The following is a 24,338-nucleotide window of genomic DNA, read 5'->3' as shown; positions in this document are numbered from 1 at the left end:
TTTTATTTTTTTTAGCTCACATGATTTTCACATTGTTTTTTCTTACTATTACTTCCTGTACAGGAAAACAAAAGCCACTGACGTGAGTATCGCGTACGTGTGTGTCACAGGCTGTGAAAGCTATGCAACCGAAGGAGTTCACAATATTACTAAATCATTTAAGGAGGAAGTTAAATGATTACGGGTTATCACATGCTCCCTTTGTTGGACACACAGAGCAGAAGTTTCTGTGCACCTACACATTATGTGTATAACTGGATCTGACCTTACTAGCCATTATCAGGTCATCCGACACCAGCAGAACAGGGTGTCCAAGAGCTAAAGCCCTAAATTGGCATACGTAGAGCAAAATGATCATGTATGTAAAAACCGCATTTTTAATTCACAGTGCGATAAAACGTACCTTTTAAAAATTGCACAAAATTTGATGTTGCTTTATGATTAAGTTAATTAACAGGATGACATTATTTAAAAAAACAACAAAAAACATGTCTATGCAAATTTCCATGCACTATAAAAACATCTGACTTCTGCATACTGGCTACTAACACATGACCTACTCTGTCACTAGACCGGCAGCCCTTTAGTGTAACGTACAACTTGTCATTCTAGAACAAGAAAAAGGAAAGAAATCCCTGATTAGTAGCATCGACTTTCCCCCTGGTCAGTTACAACATATAACGTCCCAAAAGCGGGTAAGCAATGAAGTAGCCTAACAAAGAGCCAACAATCACTCCGAGGAATATCCAGACGTTGTAGGACATGACGCAGAGCATGAGCATGTATCCGAGAACCACCTGAACAATATGCAGTAGTGTCCTGACCCCATGAAGAAGCAACCTGTAATAGAGAGAGTCACGGACCATGTTAGTGAACAACGGTGCGTCATTTATAACACTAGTCCATTATTGACATTATTGTAACGCCTGCCATTATTGTACTGTTTTAAACGATCACAGTCAATCACTGCAAAAGGGTACACAATCTGTCCCTTGAGCAAAACAGGCTTAAATTGAGCTCTAAACTAAATAAAGACTAATCAAACAACTGGTCGATATAGACTAATTGGGGCCCAAGCACTATGACATCAGCACCCAGTGGATTTTGATGTACTCCTCCTAGGGGGTTTGTTCAATCGCCAACAAACCGGGCTCATTTAATCTCAATATATTGAGGATGCAAAATTGCGGAGGGATTTTTGATATCTCAAACGGGTCAGCCGTGACGACGCCTTAAACTTATGCTGAATAGTGGTTAATAACTTTTTTCTGTGGTTGGTTTTTCGGCTGCTCTCAGGAAGGGGTCGCCACACGGGACCGTCCGGTCCACACATACAAAAAAAAAAAAAAAAGCTTAGCACAGGTTTTACGCTGAATGCCCTTCCTGGTGCAACCCTCCATTTTACCCAGGCTTGGCACCTTTAAGTGAATGGCATCATATTGAGTGACATAATCTGATGCCTTTCTTCCAGCATCTGGGGCCTAAACATAAAATTCCCCCTCTTCTGAAATTGTCATATGCAGGTAGGCCAATGGCTTTCCCTGGTGCTGGGCCCGCTTTCCGTTGCTTGCAACTATATTTCTAATTTTGAGAAAATATTGCATACCTTTCAACAGTGGAAGTGCCGAGACCAGGGGTAGTTGTATTCTCTGTGGGAGCCAGAGAAACTTGGGAAGGACTGTTGGGTAATGAGGAAGTGCTCTCTGTATGTTTAAGCACTGGAGAATCTGAGCAGGGAGGAGTTGTGCAAGTGGCAGGAACAGAAGTGTCTAGAAGAGGTTCAAAACGTTTTACAAGAACCATACTCCACACCTTAAGGAACTCGTAAAATACCGTGAGCAGCAGTACCACCACGACTGAGAGAAACATTCCTGTAGACAGAAGAAAGCATATCGTTTGCTTTAAAAGCACATGGGTGGAAAAGTTACATTTAAACCATTAGCCATCAGGCAGGTTGAAGCCTGGGTTTATGGAAACCTAATTGCATACAAATCTTAAAAAGAAGGTGTCTGAAATAACATGTTTGCACCCAAAACATGTCTGTAAGCACTGGTGTTTACTCTCACAACACACCTTAAATATACTATGGCAGAACTGAAACGAATGAAAAAATGGGCATAACCTGTTTTTTTTTTTTATGTGCACTTGTCTGTAGAATAACTCATCTATACAAAGGTACTACTTAATATTGTCTCCATCGCAAGCCATGCATTTGCGCCACTGCTGATGCAACCATCTCATTTTATCCCGGCTTGGGACCGGCACTGCATTCAGTGGCTGGGGTTTGGGCATTGGGTGGGAATTGAACCCGGGCTTTCTGCACAGCAGGCAAGAAACCTACTATGACTGAGCCACCAATGCCCCATATCATCGTTAAGTGAACTATAATATTTAAGCTCATCCGTACCAAATAAAATAAAGTGGTATACTGTGTAGATCCTCATATTGCACTGTAGGGCTATTTGACTATTCGTCAGTATCTTTATTCGTGGCCTGACCTTACAAAATCGGTGGTTTTCCATGCCTTACATAGCACTGCCGTATTTTCCCCTAGCACTTCTGCCTTAGCTAATGACATCAGGGTGCGTCAGAGCCACAATTTTACACCATAGGGATTTATAGCAAAGATTGTTTAAATAAATGGGCTTACAGTAATTGTCAGCAAGGCACATTTAAATAAAAAAAAAAAATGCAATAATACTGACCCCTGAACCTTTATGTGCTAATCGCCTGGGTATGAATTTGTTCACCTTGACAAGCATGTATCTTGATTAGTTTGTCCATTGTTGACGTCACAGCGACATGAGAAAACATGTCATTTTACAAGGATCACAATCTTCAGGATTGTAGGTTAACTCAGGTTTAAGATTACAGTTAAATGCCCATGTGACTGTCTAGGTTCCCAGGTGTTTAATTACTGGGCAATAGCGTAATGGTTATGCATTTACACTGCCAGCAGTCATACATTGCTTGAAACTTGCTAGGTAATTTCTTTAAATTGGCTTCAATTTAAGCCCTTTATTTAGAAAAGGTGTTTAAAGGTGTGCATTTTTTTTAAATCCCATCTTAAACCTTGTTGCTTGCTAGCAATTTGAAATTTGTAAACTTTTACGAAAAGTGTATACCTCCAGGTCCATTAACACTCCAGAATTCAAAGAGCAAAGTGACAGTGCTCGAAGCTTCGAAGAACATCTGCATCTGAACAGCAGAAAGAGAGAGAGAAAGAGGGAGAGAGAGAAAAAAAATGGTTATAGTGAAAGTCACAAGATGCAAGCATTTCTCGGATGGAAAAAAAACTAAACGACAAAATGTGATTTTATTTTGCTCCTAAAATCTTACATGACCTTTACCTTTTACTGGTCAAATATAACATTCAGCGACTTTTTTGAATCTATAACGTCCTGACATCATGTTGATTAGAATGCCTTTCAATCCAGCTAGGATCATTTAGGGAATAACAACATTACTGAAGTTTTCCAGTCAGGTTCTATGGGAGTAAAAAAAACTTATTTGACATTATTTGCGTGACCAGATCCTGCCAACGTGTCAGGAAGACTAAATCCCTAATTTAGTCGTGGCCAATTCCTCCCCGTCACTAGGGGGCTCCCACATTAAGGCTACCATTCAGCTAGGAGGGCTGAAGACTATCACGTGTTTCCTCTGAACCGCGTGACGCCAGCCAACCGCATCTTTTTCGAACTGCTTGCTCACGCACCGTTAGAAACACACACTCGGAGGAAAGCGCTAGCCGCTCCTTCCGCGTGCACAAGCTCACAGACGCCCCCGATTGGCTGTAGAACCGTGATTAATGTGGTACCTCTCATCCCTCCCTTCTGAGAGAGCTCGGCCAATCAGCTCTCTCTAGGCCTCCGGCTGCGAGAGGTTGCAGCATCACCCGGGGATCGAACCAGCGATCTCCGGATGATAGGGCGAGCACTTTACCACTGCGCCACTTAGAGGCTCTTTCTTCATTTTCTATGAAAAAGACATTGCGTACAACAAATATTTAAAGAAAGTGAGTAAGTAAACAGCTAATCTATTTTAAACGTAATGTAGCTTTCTCACTAACAAGCTAGCATGACGAAACTAGCTTGCTAGATATTTCCAGAAGCAACATAAACCAACAGTAATCGAGTGAGCATTTGTGAAATGAGAATTAAATGTGTAACAAAAGAAAAGCTATGTGTGGTGCTCAAGCCAATCCGGGACTTTTGATGCAGAATAACATCAAAGGACTGAAACCTTCCTTTTATTTCTCTCTCTATATATAATCCCCTTCTACACTAATGCTCTTAACCCAGGGTTTCACTAGTGCTTAAAAGATGTCAATATACAGTAGGAAGTTTTTTCAGTACACCAGAGCCATGATCAGACTGCTCGCTCTTCACGGCTGAAATGCTGGCCTCCCAGGAACTCCTTTTATGACCGAGACATGTGGACGTGGCACGGAATGAGCTCCGGACTATATGAGGTAGTATGTGGTAACTCCCAGGCAAGTGGCCTTTATGAAAGCTTGTCTATACACTTTCTATAGATGGACGAATTTTCAAGGATCAGGTGGCTCCACTTAATGGGAACGACTGCAATGTGCTCTGAGACACCTCGACCGGGATCGTCATTCACGGACAAACGGCCTTCTTTAAAAAGTTTGCACTATTCAAATGTCTTATTGCGCGCCTTAGAGTCACTCACTAGAAATTCACTAGAAATGTCGTCCTGGTTATACCTGAATGCCTCTTGTACATTTTTTTGTTCTGGGATATTCCTCACCAAGCATGTACATTTAAGCCATTAAAATAACGCACAATGAAATAGAACTGTCACATTGTTTCTGCTCACATTACAAGCACAAAACCTTACTTGTCTATCAGAATGTGCGCACGGTGGTCATGCATCAGGAAAATTCCATGAAACCCACATAGGCTTCATTTGAATACACACTCATTGTTTCAACCTTTACCATATAGGTGTTTGTTGTGATTTTGTGTTCATGCAAGTTGCACTTGGTTCAATTTGGTTAAAACAAAGTAATCCAGTTCCCTACAGGGTTGAGATAAAGCCTCAGGATCGTTAACTGTTTTCCCTATGCCTGTATCCATTTCAGTGTGGCTGAAGCTGTGTTATCAAAAGGGCAGCATGGGTTTGCTTCTTTAAGTCATGTATATCTTGGAGCTTGACGCACTACAACTGTAAAGTAATTTCACCAACACCGTATGCAGTCTGTCCATTTCGGTTCTCTTAGACCACAGCTGTAAGTGAGAGTGTGCTTCCAGATACAGAAGACTTGAATCTCAGAATATTTTGACACGAAATATAAAACAAAAGATAAGATTTTTCATTAAAAAAAGGCTCAGAAGACTTAATGTACTTTTGTTGTGTGCTCAGATTAAAGTTTAAACAAAGAAATGCATTGGTGTCTCATAATAGAATCTTTGTCATATAGAGTGGCATGCAAAAGTTTAGGCACCCCTGGATAATTTTTTTTCTTCTGGTGATTATTTTTAAAAAATTACATCTATATTTATTAAAATATTAATATAATGTGTTATAATTGTTAATGAGGAATCGTATCATGCCAGACTTTGAATCCTTTTACTACTTTTATTGGTATTATTCAATGATTAAGGGAACAAAAAACCACTAAAGAAGAAGTGGAAAAAGTTCAAAAGGTCCAAATGCACACCAATTGTATATTCTACAATAGTAAGGTATGCTTATTAGGAAAATAGCCCGGTTTTTCAGACCTACTGTTGCTAAAACGCTTTTATCTTCAATAAACAAAAGATAAAAAAAGTACTGTTTGCATATGCAGTTAGACATAACTTGGAGCTTGGAGTCTTGCAGCTGACTAAGCTATACCACGGGTTCGCTAGTGTTAATAAGTCAGGGACGTTTCTTGTGTAAATGAATAATAAATAAAGATAATAAAAAAAGCTTTGATAATTATAAATAGGGGTTGACACCAGCATAACTAGTTAAAAATAATACTAATAAAATCACAGCATGCATATAGAGGGTTGCATGGGTCCCAGGAGACTTGGGTACAAGGCAGGGTACACCCCGGACAGAGTGCAAACCCATCACACACACATACACACATTCACACTCTACAGGCAATTCGGGAACGCCAATTAGCCTAATCTGCATGTCTTTGGACTGTGGGTGGATTCATTCAAATCATTATAATAAATTAGACTTCTTCATTGTTTTATTGGGGATTCTGCTAATGTAAGCAGCTTAGACTATTATTTCCTGTATACCGAGCGTGTAATTATGATCATTTCCAGGAGGAAGAATGAAGGCAAGCTGGTATGAGATCATGTTGATTATGCTTATGATCAAAATGAACAAAGTATGTCATCAAGATCCAATAGGATTTGGTCAAAATGTAACCAAGATCATTGAGTCTATCACTGAAAGAAAAGAAAAAAATCCTATATAACACTCCAGATCAAGCAGTGTATTCACTCACTGGCAAAAATATATAGTAATAATATTTTATGTATTTATTAATAATAATTATTACCATAATTAAATATAATAACATACCTCTGAGATGACTTCTGGATCTTGGAGTAAAAAAAAGGCTCTTAAATTCCAGTGTTTGTTGTGTGCTCGGTCAGCAGGAAGTTCTGTCTAAGAGCTGCATTTTATTATTAGCATTAATAATAGTATTATTATTATGAGGCTTATTTCTCACAAACTTAGGCAGCTGTGCAAAAACAAATCAAGTCCCGTTTACATTACGACGTCTAACATTTAAAACCTTATGCGATCAAAACTAGTACATATAAAACTTTTTGGTAAAATCTGTATAATAGTGTAAACAGGCTCTAGGGTGCCTTAATACTCCTAGCTGGACTTACTCACTCAGTCAGTATAAGGGAAGCTCACGCGGTATAAATAAACTTACTGATGGGGTGAATACAATTTTTTTTCTATTCACTAAATAGGTGTACTATTTAGGATATAAAGAATGCTTATAATGCGCCCTAAGAAATACACTATAAAGGCATTTAGAACACAACCGTTAAAGCACGTGACACTTTTAACGCCCTGCTACTTTTATTAGTCGTGCTTTTTATTTGTGATTTTGTTAAACAATTTTATTTAATGTAAAAATGTATTTATAAATTAAATAAAATACATTCTTAGTGTGTGATTTGTTGATATGTCACAAAAAGGCACGTATTATTGGTGTAAAAAAATACTAATAAAACAGCACTTCCGCCTTTCAGTAGCGTCAAGATGGCGTCAATGTAAATAAGTGAAGATTTGGGATTTGTGTAATTTTAGTCTCTGTATCAGAGAAGCCGAGCTTTCACGGAAATATGTGCAGATAAGCTGAGCTGGACATGGAGTGTTTCGGGTGTTCCATCCAGCTGAGGAAACTTCTCTGGAATATTCCTCCAAGAAGGACTTTTCTCACTTCTTGTGTTAGCTGTGAAGGTTCACGTAGTTAGCCTAGCCGGGCACCGGGTTAGCATAGCGAGCTAGCTAAGTGTCATAAATCAAAACTAAACTTCTTAAACTAACTTCTATTAGTTAGGCTAGGTTTAGATAGATATATTGTCTAGTAGTCGTGGTTTACTCTATTTTTAGTCTTTTCAAAATACTTTGTCTAGATTTTATTTAAAGCTTGAGGTTGTTGCTTGATAGTTGTGTTTAATTGTTCCTTGACAGACTAAAGGTTTACTGTTAAAGTGCTTTACTAAATTAAAGGAGAAAGTTAAGAGAAGGAAACACCAAAGGTTCTCATGGTCGGTGGAAGGAAATTTCATTTTCTTTAATGAGTAAAATAAGGTTAGTTGTAGGAGAGAATCCCAGCTCCAGCTGTCTGGTCATGGTGCTGCTGCTGCTTCTTGCTGTCTTTACTGGCATTTTGTGTGAAGTTTCTGCTGCTCAAGATGGCCAGGCCATGTCTTTTGAGGAAAAGTCTAAAATCAGGTACTTTAAAATATATACACACACATCACTAATTTTTTTTAGCATTCGACTCTCATTATTCTCAGAAATCACAGCATGCTACAGAAAGATATCAAAAACAGTGTATAAGCATCTGTCTATAGCAAAGGACATGAATTAAATGAAACGTCTACTTTGAACACACAAATTGTCCGCACTCTGGCTGTCTAATTTATTTTAATTAACTTTTAGAAACCCCAGCCACTGGATGCTTTGCTGGTCCCAAGCCCGGATAAAATGAGACGGTTGTGTCAGGGAGGGCAAGTTGCGGTTTGGATAGTCCGCTCTGTTAATCCCTTGGCGGGAGAGGCTGAAAGACCATTTTTAAATATAGCTTACCTTGCTTTTCAATACACTTTGTCTATCTGTCAACAAGCTTCTATATTCCCCCATTAAAAAAACATTTTAGGCTGTACCGCAAGCCAGAAAATGTACCACTCTCTTTGTTTTTTCATCAGACAGAAGTAAATCCTTGTCTTCATTTAGTAAAAAATTTGGGCAAAATTGTTTTTGTTGTTTCTTTAAGACGTCATGTACACCTTGCTGATGTCGCTTGTAATCCAGTGCTGTGTTTAAGCTGAAGCCGTATCTTGTAATTGTATGCTTTCAACTAGGTAAGGGGGGAACCACACAATAAATACCACATCAACTTAAAATTTAAAAGTCAGGGTAGTCCTAGTAATGCCCGATTCCTTCCCTGAGTAAAGGAATCAGATCAACATCCTGCTTATGATATGAACAGAGCAAAAATATTCTACTCTGAACAAATAGAAACGATTATAAGGCATAATAACAGTGACAGATTTTGCTTATAATACACATATTTCTATACCTACCGGCATATGTTTTCGTCAGCATATTCATGATTAGTTATTAACAAGGTTATAACACTAAATATTACAGTTTTAATCTTCAGGAGCAGTAGAAACTTTATAGTATATATAATATATCATATATATATATATATATATATATATCATATATATATATATATATATATATAAAATTTTTAAATTTTTTAGGTTCTTACAGTTTTTCTGTCTTATTGAGTATGTTTAAGTGTATAGTCAAGTCAAAAAGTTTCAGATTGAATTGAAAACATTTTTTTTTATTTCCATTAAAAAAATGTAAAACAAAGAAACGTTATCTAAACAAAAAAATCAAGATGATGTAGTTAATATTCTGCACTTTTAGATCACTATTGTTTTTTTCCAACCTTTGTATAGAAGGATGTTTTTCTTTGCATAAATTCTGATAATTAAAGTATTTCCACAAATTCTTGTAGATTTCTGGTCGCCACTATATTTAGAGTGAAAACATTCAACATTCCAGATAAACCTAAACTCTTAGAGGTCATTTTTATTAGAGGCTGTTTGTGAAAACACACATCACCTTTTGCTTAGCGTTTGCATTTCATTTGCTGTCAAGCACATCTCAATGTAGGTTATACGAACACTTTGTTTAAACCAAAAACACCTGCGCACATTGTGGGGACATGACCACATTATACGTTTTTGTACAAACTGAAACTTGTAATTGATGATTGATGTTTTTAAACATGCATATGGATGCAACCTGTTCATATCATATAAAATATTGTACATTTATTATTATTTAAACAGGGTAGCCATGCTGTATCAATACTATGTAATGTATCATTTTATGTTTTTAGGGAACAAATTTTGGAGATGTTCGATCATGCTTATGGCAGTTACATGGTAAGTAATAGTGGAAATTTTGTGATGTTTTTTTGATTGTTCATATGATACAAGCCTGACTCCCATGTGAGCTTTAGTTGTTATTGTAGTTTCCACATCAGTTGCTTGATTAATTTTCCTGTCACCCTTACTTTAGAAATATGCATACCCAGCTGACGAGTTGATGCCGCTGAGCTGCAGAGGGAGGGTTCGAGGGCTGGAGCCGAATCGTGGCGACATTGATGACTCTCTGGGAAAGTGGGTTTCACTTCCTACCATATGGACGTAGTAAAAGTCACTACAACACGCTGGTTTTCAACAACAGTAATTGTGTGTGTTTTATTTTCCTTTTTTCAGGTTCTCTTTGACACTGATTGACACCTTAGACACACTAGCGGTGAGTATGTTTATACTTTTATTTAAATGGAATTGCCAGCATTGAAACCTTTTTTTTTGTTTGTTTTTGGGGACAATAACATTGTTCACACCCCTGGCTTAACGTTGCTTAACCTTTCAATTTTTCTTTCATGTTGTGCAGCTGTTGAACAGGATGGAGGAGTTTGAAGAGGCTGTGAAGAAAACCATCACAGATGTTAGACTGGACAACGATATAGTGGTGTCTGTTTTCGAAACCAATATCCGTGTCCTGGGGTATGTGTTTGTTAGGGTGACCTGAGGTAAATTGTTTCTGGGGATTCTGTGTGCCTTGTTTATACCTTCTTGTGCTGTTCATTTAGGGGACTGTTAGGGGCGCATGTGATGGCTGACCTGCTAAAGCAGCGGGGAGAGAGGATGCAGTGGTACAGAGATGAGCTGCTGCACATGGCCAAAGACCTTGGCTACCGCTTACTGCCTGCCTTTAACACCACAAGTGGCCTTCCGTATCCAAGGGTAATTTGCCTGTCTAGTCCTTTCAGATGATTTGTAAACCTGCTACATACTGTAGAAAATAGATTTATTTATTTTTTCTTTAGTGGGATTAAATCTTTTCATGATACAGCATTAATATAAATGTATATTCTGAAATATGGTGTGTTGTCTTCCATCTAGGTGAACTTGCGCTATGGGGTTCTCAGCCCTCTGTCCCGTACAGGCACTGAGACGGACACCTGCACAGCCTGTGCTGGGACCATGATCTTAGAGTTTGCCGCTCTAAGCCGACTCTCAGGGGAATCCGTGTTTGAGGTGCTGAGCTCAAGCATTGTCTCTCACATCACTGTTGGAATAAGTAAATCCAAACCAGCTTTGCAAAACAATAGGTAGCAATTTTTTCTGTTTTTACATAGTGAAGTATGAGACTTGTTTTCTGTGCTCATCAGGAACATGCACGAAAAGCTCTGGATGTCCTCTGGGAGAAAAGGCAAAGAGGAAGTAACCTTGTTGGGACGGTTATCAACATCCATAATGGGGATTGGGTCCGCCGTGGTAAGTTTTCATGCTCCATTACGGTGTTATAGACAGTCGTATACAAATGCTTGAGCTCTCCTGGACCATTTACAGGGTTTTGTTAAAGAAAGAAAGAAAAGTAAATACCCCCCTCTGTAGAGAACAAACCTAAACTACACTACCGTGCAAAAGTTTGGGATCATTTGCAAATGAATTTAATTATTTTCTATATTCTTCAACAATATGGGGATTTCAAAACGATAGAATAACATATGGAACTGGGTAATTATGTAACGATTGTCTTGCAACAACTTGCCTTCAGCATTGATTTACAATGTAAAAAAAAATATATTTAATCAGGAACAATCATGGAATTAGTAATGCCAATATTTTGAGCAGTAGTGTATTTGCATACATTTAAAACAGACCAGTTTGTATAATATATTTTGACATAATACATCAACAAATCAGTGTCCAATGTGCCCAAGATAAGCAAATGTTTTGTCTGGACTATTATTTTTTTGTTTGTTTTTATTTGTCTGGCAATCATGCTATTGATTTCTGTTATACAATAAAAAAAAAAAAGTATGTTTAAATGCAAGGCACCTTATGGTCATCCAGTGCTCCTTGGCTGTATTGTGCGCTTCAGAATGCCACGAATGTTGCACTTTACACAACACCAGAGGCTTGTTATAACTGACTCTATACCTGTTTTTAATTGGTATGAACAGATGATGCCAAAAGCAAATTTATAATGGAACAAAATGCAGTTTTGTTGTATTATACTAAGAGGAGACCGAATCCGCTTGATATAATAAAATTATTATCTTTTCCCTAACTTAAGACACTTACTTAGGTGAGACTCACCAGTGCATAATATTTAGCACTGTCTGGCGCCTTGTAGCTCTAAAGCTGAGGGTTCTGAAAATCTGTCCTGTGTGCACGGAGTTTGCATGTACAGTTCTTGGTGGGCTTCCTCCAAGTTCTCTAGTTTCCTCCCACAGTACACACAAAAGACATGCAACGTAATGCAGTGACTGGGTGTGTGTGAGTGTGTGTGCTTGTGCCCTGCAGTGGGCTGGCTACACTTTCAGGGTGTACTGTTCCTTGTGCCTTGAGTTCTCTGGGATAGACTTCAGGCCTACCAAGACCCTACACAAAAGTTTTATAAATGGTGGATGGATGGATAAATGGATAGGCTCTAAGATGTTTTTGGGCAACCAAAAAGAAATGTATGTATTCCATAATGTATTTTTCATTTGTCCACACCAGCTTGGGCACCCGGTCCTCAGTAGCACCTTGTTTATTTATGGCCTTTTTGCTTTATGCATCAATTTATCGAAGATCACCTTGTATGGAATTTGTGTTTAATGGTATTGGAAAGTTTGTAGCCCTTTATTTATTTGATTTTTATTTATTTCCCTTTCCCCCCTCTCTGTAGATAGTGGTGTCGGAGCCGGAATAGACTCTTACTACGAATACTTAATGAAGGCGTATATTCTGCTAGGAGACAACGTATACCTCGAGAGGTTTAATACTGTATGAATCACACCATCACACTTTGACTTAAGATTTTTAGTTTTAGTTTAATTGCATGTAATTTGAATAATGTTGTTTGTGTGTGTGATAGCACTACAGTGCCATAATGAAATATATAAGCCAGCCTCCTCTGCTGCTCAGCGTGCACATGCACAACCCCACGGTGAACGTGCGCAGCTGGATGGACTCCCTGCTGGCCTTCTTTCCTGGACTGCAGGTCAGCTGGGTTACTATGAGTTCCAATTATACAAACTCAATAAAACTGAACTTCTTTTCTTTACTTAAATGAGACGATGCTGTCTATGTATGCGTGTAATTAAAACGTGTAATGTATTGCACACAGGTTCTAAGGGGAGATCTGAAGCCTGCTATAGAGACCCATGAGATGCTTTATCAAGTCACCAAACAGCACAAGTTTCTTCCTGAGGTATACAGCTGCTGGGTCATTTGACAGACTTCACAGTTTACTTCCAGTGCACATACTGGAACACATTATCCAGTAAGCTACTATGTGTAATCTTGTAGCCTTTAAACGACTGTGTTTTGCTTTAACAGGCTTTCACCACTGAGTTCAAAGTTCACTGGGGTCAGCACCCTCTGCGGCCAGAGTTTGCAGAGAGCACGTACTTTCTTTACAAGGTAAAAGCATGTGGATTGAAAATTACAGAATGAACACATTTACACACATGGTTATCAGCATGGTTTGAGGTATTAATTTGGATTTCCTTAAACCTGGAACCCAAAAAATTGGGATCTTCAGCACTTTTTCTTCTTCACCGTATGGAAAAAAGACTTGTCTTTATTTTTGGGTCAAAAGACAGCATGGTGTGTAATTTAAAAGCCTTAATAATCTATTAAACATTTACTAGAATATGACTTGACAGCTGACGTTGCAACCTGTAACTTTAAGTCATGAGGCACTATAACAAGCTATTGATGCAACTATTCAATTGCCCTTTGTCCCAAAAACACAGCTTCACCTACTGAAATTTATGATCCTGAAAAAACAACCAGCTTACTGATTGATGTGCGGACTCGTATGCAGCCGGTCAAAAGTTTGGACACGTCTTCTTATTCAATGTTTTTTGTTTAGTAACTTATTTTCTACATTCTAGAACAATATTAGATATTTCAAAAGATTTCAAATAATTTGAATATGTATAATTAAGTCACAACAATGACAGTCAGTTGTTATTTTAAGATATGAAGGTCAGCTGTTCATTTGCAAAACCCATCAAGCAAATTGGTTCTCATTAAGACCTTCCCAGAAAAGCAAGATCCAAATTTACCTCTGTTGCAGAGTTACCAGCTTTAAAAATCATCAATTAGCAAACAGCACCTTAGATTAGAGCTGTTATGAAAGCTTTACAGATCGTACGTAGCAGACACATCTCAATGTCAACTGTTTAAAGGAGATTATTGTATATTTTGGACGCCTTAAGCATTGTTTTACATTGTAGAAAGATATACAAATCAGGAAGTAGAAAGTGTGTCCAAACTTTTAACTGGTAACGTATACTTATAACTTTACGCAAAGCATTACAGATTGTCATGTAAATTGAATACCATTTTAATCCTCACTTTCAGGCTACAGGTGACCCGTATTACCTCAAAGTGGGCCAGTCTATAGTTGAGAAGCTGAACACTCATGCACGGGTCCCCTGTGGCTTTGCTGCAGTGCAGGACGTAAGAACAGGGACACATGAGGACAGGTGAGGAGACACACTTTCAGAGGAACGTCTGTATTAATAACAAGGACACCCAGAGGCACATTTGTAACTAAAACACCTATAATAATATGTTCGTTTTAAATTAACCATATACAAGAAATGCATTTAACCACGGTAATCAAATTAACCATGTTTAATCTCTACCTTGCAGAGTAGATGCCAATTACAGTGAATCTGGCTGACCAATTTTTTTCTATTTCCAGGATGGACTCCTTCTTCCTGGCTGAGATGTTTAAGTACCTCTATTTGCTCTTCTCTGAGAAGAGTCATTTGCCTTTCGATATCGATGACTATATCTTCACCACTGAGGCTCATCTGCTCCCAGTCTCTCTGTCTAATGCCAAGACGCCCTGTAAAGGCAACAACACGGTAAAAGGGGATGAGCATACCATCCCAAAATGGGATCTATTTATGAGTAGTTACATGAATGAGTAGTTACATTACTTTTTGGTTGGACCGTATTCCTGTTTTCTAGTGGCCTGATGTAATGTTGATGATTTCAGGGCCCTACCACTGCTCTGGTGGAGGACATGTTTACATATGCGTGCCCCAGTGCTCAGACCCTGTTCCCTAATAACCCCTCCTTCGCAAAGACAATCAGGGACCGTTACAAATACCTCACAGGGGTCGGCAGGCCACCCCATATCTCCTCTTTCAGGTAAGTCGTTCGATATTTAAATAGACATCTGCATACTCTTATATTTCTTACTGTTATCATTCAGTATATTCAGGTCATCAACTGACTTCATTTTATTGTCACATAACATTGCTGAGGCTCAACCAGAGCAACTGAAGTAACCCCAGATCATAACATGGCCTCAAGAGGCTTATACAGTCAGTGTTATGCATGATGGGTTGATTGCGTCATGTGCTTCTCTTCTTACCCTGATGCACCCATCACTCTGTTAGAGGGTCAATCTGGACTTACACCACATGACCTTTTTCCATTGCTCCAAAGTCAAATCTATGGAGGGAAATCCCAGGCATTTTTCAAAAGGAATTGAAAAAATTAAAAAATGTCCGGGATTTCCCTCCATACAAATCTTTATGCTCCCTAGAAGATTGAAGCTTTTTTTTCCTGATTAATCTCATTAACAGATGGTTTTCTTATGGCCACATAGCTGTCTTGTTTTAATTTTGGGGACGAGTCCTCATCACATGTGCAGTGTGCATATTTAAATGTTCTTGCTTTTGCTATTCAGCGTAGCTGTGGTTTTACTGTTGATTTTGCTTTTTTAAACCATGCAACTTGACCAAGTGTTTAAGTGATCTTCATTCATTATTATTATTTTTTCTTTCCAACCACATTTCTTCAGCACTATCCTTCCAGGTTTTTATAATGTGTTGATAAATTTGTCCTCTTAATTTAGTTCCAGTAAATGAAGGACTATGAAGGACTTTTCTTCGTTATCTCAAGGATGCTTAATTTGGCAGGAGACTTGAGATGATAGACATTGATAAAGAAGCAAACTTGGACTGTGTGAAATGGGAGATAGCTTTAATAAATTTTTTCTAACATCTTCTGCATGTTCAGGGGGATCGAGCTGCCTCTTCATGATACTGGAATTGAGCCGGTTGAGTTCCTGAAAAGCATGGGCATCTCTCTTACCCCTCTTGCAGAAATGGCAGCAGCCGGAAGTGGATTGGTCACCCATGTAGGTTCACACACTTTGCTTCATTTTGCTTTCTCTGTTTTCCTTTGTGATTACACAGCAAGCAAAATGCCTTAACGCCTTCGTTTTTACCTTTGCTTAAGGACACTGAGAAAGGTGTGTTTAGAGTAAAGCTGGTTGCCGAGGTCAGCCATATATCTGAAGAAGAGGAGGTGTTGCCACTTGTCGTGCAGCTCATCTCCCCTCCTTATTTGGGGAGAACAGTCTTAACGGCGGGACCAGCTAAATTTGGAATGGACCTCTTCAAGCAAGAGCATGGGGTGAGTGGGATCAGAGGTTAAAAGGATTGTTTTTATGTATTTATGCTACAATAAAATGTAATTTTTCTCTTTCTCTATCGCAAACTTAGGTTAAAGGAAGTATAGTAAAGAGCATTCCATACACAGCATGTGGACACATCGAGAATGCGTTGGAGCTGCAGGGCCACATAGCTTTAGCTCTGAGGGGAGGCTGCATGTTTGCTGCTAAAGCTCGACGGTTACAGCAGGCAGGAGCCATTGGAGTCATCTTTATAGGTGAGCTCATCTATTTGTATGATTATAACCCTCCCAATGTTCTCAGCACATATTGTATTAGTGCTTGAATTCCTGGGTTTTTTCTTTCCCCTACTGTATATTTTCTGATTTTTATTCATCAGATAATTCAAAATGATTCCTAGCAGCTTCAAAACAGTTCCTATGTCTTATCTGAAGTTACTGTTTACTTCAACATTGTTGATGTTTGAAATGTCCAAGTTAATAAAGACACATTTGTTGTTGTTGTTGTTTTTTTTTTGTTTTTTTTTTTACAAATGCATTTGGTATGATATTACAAATGATCATAAATAATGAAAAACTCAGAAAGAATTACAATTTTGTCAACAACATCAAAACCTATTTCTCAAGGCTTCATGTGCTCACTCGAGTCCTCTAGTGGTAAAAAAAAAATCGAATCCTTTTTAACGTGAATTATGTTTTTAGATAAAATTTGAACCAGTAAAAGGGGGAAAAAATTTAAACAATAGTCTGTGCTTAGCCTTGTCAAACCAAGGACACTTGAATGTGTATTATGGTTTTGTGGTATTGTATAAAGTTCATGTCTAGACTATAACAAAACCATAATACACATTTATCTTTCTGCATACCGATAAAGCTCAGTTGTGCTCAGTGAGGTGTTGCTTTTTTAGGTGATGAATGTAACCATAACTGGGAGAATGAATTTCTTTAAATGTGCAGTGTGTGTGTGTGTGTGTGTGTGTGTGTGTGTGTGTGTGTGTGTGTGTATATATATATATATATATATATATATATGTATATATATATGTGAGATTTAGCATATACCACCAAAACCCTGGACCTTTTTAAACTCAGGAACACAATGTAGTCATCGATACAGAGCTATAAGATCCACAGCTAAACTACATAGTGAACACAAAATAATTTTGCTTCACTTGTTGCTATATGATTTCTGACCTCATTGCTGTTTTTCCTGGCCTATATTGATCTGCTGACTCTTTAGGACATTCTGGAATTGTAAGACATCTGATCTGCCTAAACAGCAATCAACTGGCACTTTAAAACATTAACTCAATGTTCTGTTGTATGATGTTTCCTCTCTCTGTCTCAGACCAGCGTGAGGACAGCAGCAGTGCTGAGACCCCTCTGTTCCAGATGGTGGGCGATGGGGAGTCTACAGAGGACATCAAGGTGCCGCTGGTCTTCCTGTTCAGCCGAGAAGGGGCCATTCTCACCGCTGCCCTGCAGGAGCACCACAATGTAGATGTCCTCCTTCTGCCTAAGGAGAGACAGCTGGGGAAAGGTACAGAACATTTATTGTTTAAACCAAGAATTTCACAACTATTTCTATTAATTAACCATCAATTAATTGAGTAGGCAACAAGTTGTCCTTTGCATAGTAAAAGCAAAAACTGAATTAGTAAATGCACACACACACACACACACTGGAAAAAAAACTAGCGTGAGTTTAATTGTTTTTACAAAAACTACTATAAATGATGAAATTTGCAGCTAAGCCAACAAAGAAGTTAACACTACCTGGTTCAACATTTTACTCGTTAATCCAAATTATCCCACTGTGCTAAAAGTCGTGTTGATTTATTTTAAACCATTATTGTTTTTTTTTTTTTTGGTTTTTTTTTACAATGTGTAAAATGGACAAAATCATGAATTGTTGTAAAGTGCGTTGGTTCGCTCATTTCTCCTTGCACGGTGCATACATTGCCCTTATCCTCACACACGGATCTGTAAATAGTTTTGTGGCAAGTTGCTATAAAAAATTCTGAGACATGCCAACAGATGGCAGCACAAAGCTGCACGTGCAGTCCCATTGAGCACAGACCTTCAAAAGTCAGTGTGCCCAATAACATCGTCCTGTGTACATCGGGAACTGTGCAACTGGTGCAGTTGCAGACGTGAAAACACGTGTATTTCATCATGGACAGCAAGTTTAGACCAAAGAGCAAACATGAAATTCTGCGTGAAACTAGCCAAATCTGCCACAGAAATGTTTGACATGATTGGCCAAGTTGATGTTGCAGAAGAGCGGAAGAACATAACTGGAACACGACAGAGATCTGGAAGACCTTTAACAAACTTGAACCCTGAAAAAAATGTTGTCCATTCGGCAATTTGTACATGATGATTGTCGGAGAACAATCCACATTATTTCTGCCATTGTCGGTGTGTCATACAGAACAGTCCAGACAATCATTGTGTGATTTAAGACTGCTGACCCAGGAGCAGAAGGGACATCCCATGTATCAGCGTTGAAGACTGTTAGCGGTTGAGAAACTTGGGTGTTTTAAAACCCTCGTAAATTAGTCTCAAAACTTTTATCCATTAAAAAGCCATGGGCACATTAGTTTCAAAACGTTTGGCTTAAAACTTACGCTAATTGACAACTATGTGCCTGTTATTTCTCAAAACCTGAATGCATTATACTCTTTAACCTTGTGCACATTAAACCCCTCTGGTCAGCTGCCACCGCCTTTAGATTTGTGTTTTAAGGTTTCTATATCGATCAAAAAGAGTCTGCTCAGATGTCCAACAGCGCTCTCCTTATAGCTCCTGAGAAATTATAGTACATATACTGCACTGTGTTACCATGGTATTGTACATACTTTGGTAGAATGGTATATGTACTATAGTACAGTATAGTACTATGGAACACCTACCAGGATGCTTTGAAAATGCCATAATGGTCATATTTATCTCTGCAGTGGAATCTGAATTGTATTATAGTACTCTCCAATGGCTATCAAAGTTCAAGTATTTAATATGGTACTGCTTGTACTATACCACACAAGTAGTATTTATGTACAGTAGTCTTAGGAATATACAAATAAATGCTGTAGAGACAAGAAAAAAAATGTTTCTTTATTGAAATAAAACTATAAAAGCAATGAAGAGTAATTAATGAAAAAAGTCAATAATTGGTGTGACAACCCTTTGTTTAAATTATAGTCTCAGGAACAATTTGTGCAGCTTTATAAGATAATTAGCTGTTTAGGATTTCTGAACATCCTGCAGAACCAGATACAGTCCTTCTAAACACCTGCTTCTTTTTTCATGCATTCAAACCTCAGAAGGTTTGTACATACAGTAATATGCTGCTTTCTCTTCTGGCCTACAGATATTTTCCTGTATGATTGATTATTAGTAGATACCTGATAAATTGTGGGAGCCTCAGTTGTACCCAATAAGTACCATGGTATTCATCATAGTACTATCTCGGTACCCACTAAAGTGCCACATTACTTACATGCCATAATAATATCATGGTACTCTTTAATGTCCTGTGGTGCCTCCCATAGTAATGTCTGAAGTAACACACTTATATTATGGTGTGTACCATAGTAAACAGTAATGCAGAACAAGTGTCAAATTTCTTATGGGAGCTCAGCGACTAGCACGATAACAGGACGTTCACTAATAAGCTCCAGCTTCAGAACTGTTTGAAGTTGATTTTAACTGAAGTTGAATTAAAGTAATTGAAGTTATTTTTTGCTCATTCTCAATAGAATTTAGGGATTAGATGGGAACATGCAAAACTTTTTGATTAAGACATGAGCTCTTATCCATTTGCATGTGTTTACTAACACTGAAAGTGTGTATACATTGTATTTTTATTTAAATCTGTCTATCTCCTTCTTTGCACAGAAAAAACAGAAAAAGTGAACATCAAGTTCCGCCTAGCCAAAGAGGATGAACATGAGGACACGGCAGGAGAGAGAAGTACCATCAGACTAGTGCTGGAAGGAAAGATGGAGCCTGAGGTACAGCCTGAGCAAAACCCAGTGTCCCAATCCCAGTGCACTGTGTCCTCTGAAGGGGAAAACCAGCAGTCCTGCAATCTACAGCAGAAAAACCTCGAGAGTGCCCCATGATGCTAAAATCAAATTAATACCTTAAAACGGCCTCTTCGTTAATGCCCGGGCTGCTCCTCGCCTGTGGCTGATTCAGGATCAGAGACTACAGAAAGACCTGGTCCCAACTCATCGACTTTAGTATACACAGAGTCTAACATGGACCGGACCGGGTTCTCCTCTCTCATATTGAAGAATGAGGTTGACTCATGTAACTTTGTAGTTACCGGGACAATTTATGGTATAGAGCAAGTAGGAGCGGTATGCAAATCTATAGTCTTTCTTATCCACTGCCATGATTTACATGTACTGTAGTGATTGGAATTGATTCATCTGAGTGATTAACAGGTGGGGGGGGAAATGGTTAAGAGGAGCACAGAGGCCGTGAGCTACAGTAGGGCACACTCAGGCCACAACACTATTTGTTTTCATTAGCATTTATTAATTATTGTCTTTTTTTTTGTCAATCAAGTGACTTTAAAAGGAGTTTAATGGGAACAATAATTTGTTTGTTCAGTATTCTTTAAATGTTTACTCATTATAATTAAGACACTTGAAATCCATGCCATGACTCAGGTCGCCTCTGACCAAACCAGAATTTTCAGTGTTGAATATTTCAATATTATGTTAAATATTGGGAACATAATGGTTACACAGGGCAGAATGAACGTCGGTTCAACCATATATATATATATATATTTTTTTTTTCAATACTAAAATCAGGGAAATTAAAGTGCTAAGACTTGAACATGTGGATGTCCGTATGCATGCATGACGTCATGGTGTGTATATGTAAAGACTTCAATGTTCTTACCTTATTGTCTACCCTTGTGCCAGCGCTTGGTTTGTGTGTCATTGCCCATCGTTCATGCACCACAGATGCATTCGTTCCTTGTCACAGAATGAATAATGATAGACGTTTCTGATGTTCAGGAAAATCGATAATGTTTCTCTCATTTGTAGCAGATTTCAGAATTACACCTTCTATCCATATCTTTTAAATGTTCTCAAACACTAATCTGACTATTACGTTGATGAGACCTAGAAGTACACAACTAAAATCTGTAAAGATAAAAAAAATAATCTTTACTTAAAAAGGTCTGGTTCTGGTGGTGAGTAATGTTTTAATTATTATTATTGTTTTATTTATGGCTATAATTAAGACTATTTAAAGCTGAAATGTTTCTTTAAGTATTTAATTTTCTCTGCTGAAACAAAGTCGTGTCCAAATCCAGATCACATTCTCCTAGGGAACGACACACGGTCTGGACGACAGGAGTCGATTATTCGTTTACCATTCAGCAGCTTTTATAATTACACAGAGAACGGTCCTGCATTAACAATAGCTGCGTTTGATTGTGTACAAACATGCATGTGTGAAACTGAAAACGGAATAAGATCAAGTTTGTACATTTTGGAAGTAATACGTGTCCACTGTCTTGATTGTAACACAAAAAAAGCAGAAATTGTGTTTAAATACATGAAGGCAATAGCCTTTCTTGTTTCCTGCCTACCTGAGAATACAATACTACACCACCATTGTTGTGTGCTGTACATTATTTATTTACACTTACATTACACTTCCTGTATCGATGTGAGGGGATTCTCAGGGGGATTTGTTTCTGTAAAGGGCTTGATGACTAATTTACTACTCAAAGCTCAGGCATGACCTATTAAAGGAGGTATTTATTCCTTATATATATATATTTTTTTTTTTTTTGGAACGTATATCATAGACAACAATATTGTTATATGTATATATTATACATAGGGAAACGCTAATTTAAAGGGCAAGATTAAAAAAAATTCTCTTCTCCATCTTCCCAAGTCATTCATTAAATCAAGGTCAGTTTATAAGGGATATTTGTTTTAAAAGAGGAGAGAAATTAAATTGAATACATTATTTTAAAGAACCTTTTGACAGTTTGATTTCATTAAAACTGATTCTTTGCTATAAATACTTACAATGAGACCCATTTAAGTGCAGATTTGTTTGTTCTATCTTTGCCTTTTGATGCTTTTGATTTATAATCACATATAAAAGTATGCATTGTTGTTAAAACTTAAGAATCAGATTAAATTAGGCCAAGAATGTGGGTATCACATGGACACTAAATGAAGTGAGAAACAAGGTTGCTGATACAAGTTGTAGAGTAGATCAACCAACGTAACAAAGCTGGACCCAATTTAAATTTGAAACATTTTATTAGAACTCTGATTAACACATGAGACTAAGATATAAAGAATATCCATCTATCCATATATCTAGGAACCTCTGTAGTCCAACTTGGGACCTTGGAGGCCAGTGGTGACCTTTGTATTTATTCCCATTTGTATGGCCATAGTAGGACCGCTGGTCAACATTCACACACTACAGGGAAATTGGGAATGTTAATTAGCCTAATCTGCATGTCTTTGGACTGTGGGAGGAAATTGGAGAACCCGGGGGAAACCCACCAAGCATGGGGGAAAAAAAACTTGTGGATTAAATCCAATGAATTAAAATATTTCTGGTTAATTTTTAGATATAAATGCCAAATATTTTATGAGTAAGCCTAATTACAAAATTTAAAATGTTTTTTTTTATTTTTTTTATTTACATGTTACAAATGATCTCTCACAACCCACCTGTAGTACCTTTATGGGTCACTAGGGGGATGCAGCCCACACTTTGGAAAACACTGGTGTTAAGGAAGCATTGTTATTTAATGGAAACTAATAGATATAAATATAGATTGATATGACATAGATAATTAAACAAGTCTGATTAATTTAAAAAAGATGGTTTACTGATCAGAAGGTCAAAAATTTAACCCGCATAAACACAAAGCTGCCAGTGTTGGACCAAATGCTATGCATGCATTTATGCCGTTATTTCAAGTAAATCATATGCATTTAAATCTGAAGTGTTATCTACTTTCATTACCTTCACTAATTGTTTCTATACATTTGCTTACCTAAAACTTGGTTGGTCTGATGCCAAAGGTAAAGTCTTCCGAGGTGGAAGAAGGAAATCTCTAGATGAAAATATTAGAACTTAAATTCAAATATTCGACTTTTGTTTTTGAAAAAAATAAAGGCACTGTTATTATAATCCATAAAGATTAATGACAGAATATTTAGGACACAACCCATAGAGATTAATGACAGAATATTTAGGAGAAATAATAAATGTGGTATGCTTAAGGTTGTTTTTTATTTTAAACCTTTTATGCAAATATCTAAACAAAAATCCTAGATGCTTCATTCATCACAAATTGGTTGCCTTAGTTTTGCATTACATTTGTTAAATCAGAGAAGCATTTACCGTCGTTTGCCACAATGGATCCCAATGATGAAAAAAAAAGCTTGGAAAGCTTAGCGAAGTAATGCAAGGCACAGATGGAGAGGATGGAAAAAGGAATGGCTATCTAATGAAATAGGAGCTACTTTGGTTGACCATGGCCTTGAACATGGGATCTAAATAAAAGAGGCTTCAAAAGAATGCAGCCAAATTTAAGCCTCAACAATCCAAATGTTTAGTTCTGCAGTTGTTGCTGTGAACATACAGCGAGTGGAATGACTGATCCTTGAAAATCGACTTGACTGGTGTATCCAGATTGTGTGTGCAATTTTGGGTTTGCTTTTAGAGTTTTGAGAACATGTTGTATGGTATTAAAAAATGCATTCTATTTAGTACAGGTAGTATGTAGTTTATTTTTATTTAATGACAAATGGCTCATTATTGCCATAGTAAGCTAAATGTCCTAGTTTCTAATGATACGGTTGCTTATATAGTTCCAATCAACTCTCAGGCTAAGAATCCATACTTTGCACAGTTCCTAAAGATGTATTGAGCTTGTTTTATTAAAAATGTTTTACCCACCAAGATTTTCATGTATGCATGAAATTAGATACATCAAATGATTTTAATGACTGTAGTGATGTTATACAAACATATGAACATTTCTTCCCCCCCCAAAAAAAAAAATAAAAATAAAGTTTG

The 24,338-nt window shown here is 37.7% G+C and overlaps 2 protein-coding genes across 2 annotated transcripts; one reads left to right on the top strand and one right to left on the bottom strand.

Moving 5' to 3' along the window:
• Nucleotides 1–6,861, bottom strand: slc31a2 (solute carrier family 31 member 2). The gene is made up of 4 exons (XM_053478003.1): nt 6,550–6,861; nt 3,126–3,198; nt 1,607–1,871; nt 1–840 (listed from the first exon to the last, which is right to left on the bottom strand). Exons 2-4 carry the CDS (start codon nt 3,196–3,198, stop codon nt 669–671), a joined length of 510 nt encoding a protein of 169 aa, XP_053333978.1. The 5' UTR covers nt 6,550–6,861; the 3' UTR covers nt 1–668.
• Nucleotides 6,862–7,242: 381 nt separating this feature from the next.
• On the top strand, nt 7,243–21,892 carry si:ch211-282j22.3 (ER degradation-enhancing alpha-mannosidase-like protein 3). The gene is made up of 20 exons (XM_053479029.1): nt 7,243–7,947; nt 9,638–9,683; nt 9,820–9,920; nt 10,020–10,059; nt 10,201–10,313; nt 10,400–10,553; nt 10,713–10,847; nt 10,982–11,087; nt 12,490–12,587; nt 12,679–12,804; nt 12,931–13,014; nt 13,143–13,226; nt 14,175–14,299; nt 14,521–14,686; nt 14,821–14,975; nt 15,852–15,972; nt 16,074–16,250; nt 16,340–16,505; nt 17,596–17,787; nt 20,148–21,892. The coding sequence occupies exons 1-20, from the start codon at nt 7,790–7,792 to the stop codon at nt 20,372–20,374; spliced, it is 2,574 nt and encodes an 857-aa protein (XP_053335004.1). The 5' UTR covers nt 7,243–7,789; the 3' UTR covers nt 20,375–21,892.
• The last annotated feature ends 2,446 nt before the right edge of the window (nt 21,893–24,338 follow it).

This window comes from Clarias gariepinus, chromosome 19 (genome assembly GCF_024256425.1).
Source record: "Clarias gariepinus isolate MV-2021 ecotype Netherlands chromosome 19, CGAR_prim_01v2, whole genome shotgun sequence".
NCBI classification, from domain to species: domain Eukaryota; kingdom Metazoa; phylum Chordata; class Actinopteri; order Siluriformes; family Clariidae; genus Clarias; species Clarias gariepinus.
The sequence above is the reverse complement of the archived record's forward strand: the minus strand, read 5'-3'. Positions and strand labels throughout refer to the sequence as shown.

What these genes read in the sequence shown, in the direction of transcription:
- si:ch211-282j22.3 (XM_053479029.1), top strand. Translation starts at nt 7,790, where the DNA reads ATGAGTAAAATAAGGTTAGTTGTAGGAGAGAATCCCAGCTCCAGCTGT. An exon ending in ATTGATGACTCTCTGGGAAA is followed by an intron (nt 9,921 to 10,019) that starts GTGGGTTTCACT and finishes TCCTTTTTTCAG; the next exon opens with GTTCTCTTTGACACTGATTG. An exon ending in ACACCTTAGACACACTAGCG is followed by an intron (nt 10,060 to 10,200) that starts GTGAGTATGTTT and finishes CATGTTGTGCAG; the next exon opens with CTGTTGAACAGGATGGAGGA.
- slc31a2 (XM_053478003.1), bottom strand. Translation starts at nt 3,198, where the DNA reads ATGCAGATGTTCTTCGAAGCTTCGAGCACTGTCACTTTGCTCTTTGAA. An exon ending in GAGTGTTAATGGACCTGGAG is followed by an intron (nt 1,872 to 3,125) that starts GTATACACTTTT and finishes TTCTGTCTACAG; the next exon opens with GAATGTTTCTCTCAGTCGTG. An exon ending in GGCACTTCCACTGTTGAAAG is followed by an intron (nt 841 to 1,606) that starts GTATGCAATATT and finishes TCTCTATTACAG; the next exon opens with GTTGCTTCTTCATGGGGTCA.